This window comes from Poecilia formosa, unplaced genomic scaffold, assembly GCF_000485575.1.
Source record: "Poecilia formosa unplaced genomic scaffold, Poecilia_formosa-5.1.2 Scaffold128, whole genome shotgun sequence".
In the NCBI taxonomy this organism is placed as follows: Eukaryota; Metazoa; Chordata; class Actinopteri; order Cyprinodontiformes; family Poeciliidae; genus Poecilia; species Poecilia formosa.
In genome coordinates, this window is record NW_006800067.1 from 1,767,167 (window position 1) to 1,773,475 (window position 6,309).

General features: G+C 37.5%; 1 protein-coding gene across 1 annotated transcript; it reads left to right on the top strand.

Moving 5' to 3' along the window:
* Positions 1–1,270: 1,270 nt before the first annotated feature.
* On the top strand, positions 1,271–4,880 carry vma21 (vacuolar ATPase assembly factor VMA21). The gene is made up of 3 exons (XM_007561594.2): positions 1,271–1,466; positions 1,671–1,780; positions 3,984–4,880. Exons 1-3 carry the CDS (start codon positions 1,405–1,407, stop codon positions 4,121–4,123), a joined length of 312 nt encoding a protein of 103 aa, XP_007561656.1. The 5' UTR covers positions 1,271–1,404; the 3' UTR covers positions 4,124–4,880.
* The last annotated feature ends 1,429 nt before the right edge of the window (positions 4,881–6,309 follow it).

Here is a 6,309-nt window from a genome sequence, read left to right on the forward strand (position 1 = left end):
CATATCTCTGGCTGAGCAGATCCTTAGATACAAAGATAAAATTTGACCTTTTTTGACTTTAAAAAGGAGGAAAAAATATATATCAAGTCATGGCATGTTTGGAAAGGCAGTCAGGAGCCCCTGCCCAATAAAAAACCCAACAAAAAAAAACAAACTCTCTAGTCTAAAAATAACAGCATCCCAGCTTGGTTTTTAAATTTGCATATGAACTAACCGCAAGACCCCTGAAACAAACTGCTTTGGACAGCAAGGGAAAAAAGTGGAGACATTTTTCCTATATTGCCCAGAGTCATGTCTGAGGAAAAATAAACACACTTCACCAGCATAAACATCTTATCCTAAAAGTCAGAGTTGTGGAAGGATGATGATTTGGGCTTATTTTTAGCCCAGAAACCTTGGCTCTTGGGATTTGCGTGTCATTTGTGTTTTCCTGCATGCAAGGACAACAAACATGTTCAATTGCAAAATTAAAGTGGAGCTAACTATGTAAGTAGTTATACTTTATCGAGTTATACTCTATTAAATTTCTAGGAAGCTGGAGTCTGCGAAGTTCTCCATTTTAAAAAATGGCAAAAATGTCTCATTTTTATTCTGGATAAGATAATTTTTGTAAGATATTAATAAATGCTGCTTTCAAATGAATTATATTAAATTTAATTCAATTAATTCTTTTATTCCAACTTACAAAAAAAATTCATTTTAATTTAATCACACATAAATTCCATTTGATCCTATCAAACAGTGCAATAAAACCACCAGGTATTTTTCTGACCAGAGTAGCTTCATCCACGTATTTGTTCTCTTACTTTTAAGTTGTTTCATGTGACCTCAGACCTTCAATGTATGTTCATAGTTCTGTGTATACTTTGAATTTTCTACAGACATTTTACAAAATACTAAATTCATATCAAATTAAAAGTAATTATAACCAGGACTGGGCTGTATTTTTGCATACATTTTGCCCATTTGGTGAAAGATCAAAGTCTGTAAGCAAATTCAGGTCCAGCTTTTTATTTCAAGATGATTTACATTGCTGCGTGTCTTTCTATCTTAAGAAGAATGAAAAGTCTTATTCTCCAGATTCTAGATATAAAGTATACAGGAAGTTTCCTGGGGTGAAATTTAAAAGAAAATGTCAGAACATAGTAGCTGCACTCTTTTTATTCTGGGAACTGTGCCATATTGTAGGCCAGAGTCATAAATTTGCGCTCATTCACAGATTTTGTCTTCATGAGAGTCTGACATCGCGAGACTTGTTGGCGACAAACTCTAAGCGACGTCACGGTCTCGTGACTTATGCCGGAAGAACGGGGTTCACAACAACACGAACGAGAGTAAAACACCAAGGAACGGCTTAAATTCTCCCCCGTTTCCACCTTTTTCTCTCCTCTCATCGACGCAGAGATGGACGGCTCAGTCCGAGCATCGTCAGACTCGTCTGCTGGACCTCCACCGTATTTTAGAGGGTGAGGAAGCAGCCTTTAATGAACAGACAGGCAGCAGAGGGGATGTGCGTGGCCGAGCTCCCTGTTAGATATGTCGTAAATCCTGCACCGCAGTGTTATCCATGGCCGAAGGACAAAGCCACATCAGTAGCAGCGGTGTTAAATCTAACAGTAGCTCGGCTGTGTTCGCTTCTTGTTGGATAATGTGAACTTTTGCCCCTGCAGAAATGAAGGCTCCTTGGTTTCTGCCCTGAAGACTCTGCTGTTCTTCACGATCCTCATGGTGACGCTGCCCATTGGGTTGTATTTCGCAACCAAGGCTTACATCTTTGAGGGTAAAATTCATTAGTTTGTCACCACTTTTTCTGTGTTCAGTTTGTGTATTATTCAGCAATTTGGATGGAAACGACGAGACTTCTGCAGACTGTCTTTTTGCATATTGTTTGTTGCCTTTTTTGAGGTAGGCCCTTTCCATACATCCACAGTATTACTGTGTTACTTTAATGCATATAAAAGTAACTGCTATGATGCAGCAGTGGCGTAATCTAGAGGAAATAAGACACAGCAGACAATAAGTACTGCTAATAAATAGCTTGAATCTTGAGATATTTGTAATTTAAGTATATTTGACATTTTTGGAAATGTTGTGTGAACCATTTTTGATGCCCTTATATTTTGTATATTAATACAGGCAGCTTCAGTTCATACCAACTGTTTTCATACACTGAATAAAAAGCCATACTTTTTTCTCACTGTCTGATATTCCATCAGATTAAACCTTTCCTGTTTTAGGTCAGTTATAATCATCAAAATGATCTCTATTTGCTAAATGTCAGCACAATTAGCTTTTTTGTTGCTTCCTCCACATTCTGAACTTTACTATATTTTTAAATAAACCAGGAAAGCCCAGATAATGAAGCCATTGCACTTTAAGCTTTTGATTTATTCACTGAACAACATTTGAGTTTAAAAGAAATGCATCTCTGGATATATTTTAGAATAGAATAAGAATATGCTTTATTGTCCCACAGTAGGAAAATTCAGCAACTATTAGCAGCAAGTTAAGAACAAGAGAGCATACAATGGGAGTAACACCTTAAACATACTTCCTCATTATGTGGCGTCATGGATAAAAATCAAACAAACACCGACAAGATAATTGCGGACCACCACAAGCCTGGTTTATCCTCGGATACAATTGTTTTAAATGCCTGAATATGTCACATTAATGTTTTTAAACAGTTGCATATAGATACAAACACATTCAGGGCGTGATGGATTCTCCGTCCGTCATCTAAACACGCTTGTCCTCGTGGGGTCGCCACGAGGTTCTGCTGCCTATCTCCAACAGTCATGTGGTCATTTGTAAAAAATGTGTGTGACCGAAACAGCCTGCAGATCCGACTCAGTTCTACCAGTTTTGTCAGGATTAATGGGCGAAAGTTTCAGCAAACCAAGCCAGTGAAAGGACGCCCGCAATGTTTGACCTGCACTGAACGGTTAAAAAGGATGCAAACTTTTACTTTAAGGAAAGCAGAAATGGAAACAAACGTATAATTCGCCAAATATAAATACTTTAGATTATTCCAACAAACAGGATTTAATGTCAGTGAGAACAAAAAGATTCCATTTTTCTATAGTGAATGTAAATATCAGGTTTCAACTGTTATCCACACTAATATATTAATTTATTAAGCATTTTGGAATTGCAGAATAACATCATAAATGCAGTTAGTGACACCTAAAACAACAATGTGGTAAATAAAATGAATGAGAGCAAGCAAGGAAAAACTAAAAATATCTGAGTTTGCTATTCATCTGTCCATGAATGGGAGTCTAACATCCTGAGAAGGGACTTCTGCACAAAAAAAATAAAAAGAAAGTGCTCCCTGAGTCTGTATCACTTTTTTTGTAGCAGAAATATTATTTTCAGGGCATAAGTATGTTTTCATTTTCCACGCATAAGGGCTTTAAACAGGGCAATGCTCATTTAAAATCAAATTTGACTGTAGAAATGACATATACAGTAAAACCCCGTTTTTTTTTTCACTTCTTTTCTTTTCGACATCTGCTAAGGAAGATCAATTGACTTTTCTCTGAATGAGGTTTTTCTAGACCTCAAAAACATTTTGAAGTTCCAGATTTAAGGCTAAAGTGAGAATAACTTTGGGGGGAATTTTGAAACCGATCCAAACACCAGGTCAGAGCTGCAGGACGTTAAGAGTGTTCAAACATGTTGCTGAGCGGGATTTTTGGATAGACTTTTCTAATTTGCAAGAAAAAATAAAAATTCTGATTGAACAAGCAAGAATATACAGATGTTTTCTTTTATTTACTCACTTTGATCTGTTGTTTTCCACTAAACTCCATGCTAAACTTTCCTGTTCAGGAATTTTGAAGAAGAAAAAAAACATGACATTTTTAGACTTTTGGCCATAACTTTTTTTTTTTTTACATGTTATGCATGTATGCATTCTTTGTAACGAACTAAGATCACTAAGACATTTTTAGCATTAATCCACACTCTCCTCCTCTCAGGTTCGATGAAGATGTCGAGCTCCGACAGCTACTTCTACGCAGCCATCGTAGCCGTGCTCGCCGTGCACGTGGTCTTGGCTCTGTTTGTTTACGTCGCCTGGAACGAAGGCACGCCTAAAAGCAAGGGCAAACATGATTAAGGCGTACCCTTATCAGCTTCTGAGGCCGCTGGAGATGGTCAGACTGCGGGCAGGGATCCACAGTCCTGTCTCCCGCGGGCATCAACACTCACTGCTGCACCGTCTACCAACCAGACAAGTCGTCAGGGGGAATCTGGCTTGGCTCAGCCTTTACCCCAGGGTTATAAGCAGGAAGTAGTGTATTTTCCTTGACGCAGGGGTGCAGAGACCGGAGGGTGCAATTTTGTTGCCAGGCCCCAGCAGGCATAATTTTGTTCCCATCTCCTCCCCCCTCACACAAAATGATTCCTTTTGTTGACTGAAAACAGTTTTTGAAACAATTTGTCCTCAGATGCCTTTTGACTTTTGGGCTCTGAGTCTCTCCACACAGAGTTTATGTCAGAATTCATCTGCGCAGCATGTTTTTGTTTTTATTATTTATTTTATTTAATTTGAGTTTGATCGATTTTTAATCAAGAAAACAACTGATTACTCTATCCTGAATTTTCAGTCCTTGTCCGAATACATCAAAGTTTTCCTTCTGTATTTTGGAACAAAGTTATCCTGGTGTCTCATTTGTTAAAATCACCTCATCTATCCGTTTCCTCCCATCGCTCATTTGAAAGTGTTTGTCCGCTGTAGTGAGGTGATGTTGTAAAACATGCATTAGAAATCGTTGCTTTTTACTTAAACGAGTCCTGGAGATGTTATGTGATGTTGGTGTAATACTAGTAGGGTTTGTTGAATTGCTCAAATAAAGTTTGAAGCTTTTATTGTTTGCATGTTTTCTTATTCTATGTCATTAAATTTCACTAACATTTGAGATTTTGCATGGAAATAATTTATGTTTTCTTTATTATCATTATTCTCATGGGAATCTGCAACACTCAGTTAAAGGGACAGTAATTTATATCTTACCTACCTCTCTTAAGGCATCTTCTTTGGGCTACAGATGTAATTTGTCCTTTTCCAGGCCATAAATTATGAGCTGCTCCCTAAACCTCACTGCAGCTCAATTACTGGCCTCTTTAATAGGCACAATTAGCTAATACCAGGCTGAAAGTACCACTAATACTTCCAGACCTTTATATCTCTATATTCTTTACGGCATTGATTCAACAAGCTGTCAGAAACCTTCTTCTATTTTTTGCTTTACTAGTTTATTGATATCTCAGAGTTGTTGCAGATTTACCCACAGGACGTCTGTGATAGGTTTCTTATTTGTATATCTTATTTGAGCCTTAGGAACCCTTACACCTGTAGCCAAGTTTATATTGCTGATAGAAACGGGAAAAGTGATTCTGATCAAAGGAACTACCAAAAGAAAAAAAAGACAGATTAAATAGTAAGATAAGATTCACATAAATTGCTGTAGTATTTTTGCGTTTCACTCCGTTTTACTTTATTTTGACTCCTGGGATGTCCTGTTTTCAAATCATGTTTCACACAGGAAGGTCACTGGAGGCGCACCCCATCCAACCGCTGCTTCCTGTGAAAATTTTTAGCCACTTTTGTTAAAATAACAACCTAATCCACATGTTAAAATAACCTTGCAGCATCATCAAATATATTTTAAATTAAAACCGCCGTATTGTTTTGGGTGTTGGAGTTGTTTTAAGAGAGAACAAGTAAACTCTGGTCTTAGCCCCTGTACAATTAGGAGTTAGTTTCAGCCTCTGGGACCAACCAATTTTATTTATTACAGGTCAGATATTAACAGTAGGTTAGTTCAAGAACTATCCCTTTAAAAAAGATGATTTTTTTTTTGTGCGAAGTTGAGTTTTTTTTTTATTTTATGAATAAGAGCCTTGTAAAAAAAAAAAAAAAGAGGAATCAGTTTGTGGTTAAGAAAACACAAACTATGTCTATTGATTCACAAAAACCCTCCTATCTTTTAAAGGATCTACTGATTAAAATCTTGGGTGAACAGAACATTTTTAGGTCTGCGCGTGATGAACAAGCTGTACCACCTCAAGAGACATCGACTTTCTTCCCCCAGCATTTGTTGTTTGAGCCAGCCTGAAAAAGCAACCGCACAAGTATCAGTCCTGTGTTTGTGAGCTTTGACTTTCTGACACTGGCTTTCTGACCAGTGTTTATCCCACAAGCATATTCAACTGTCACAACATTAATAAACCCACCAGGCAGTAATCTAGTGCTGCATAAAAACAACTTTTATTCACGCCCAACATGGATTAGGTCAAAAG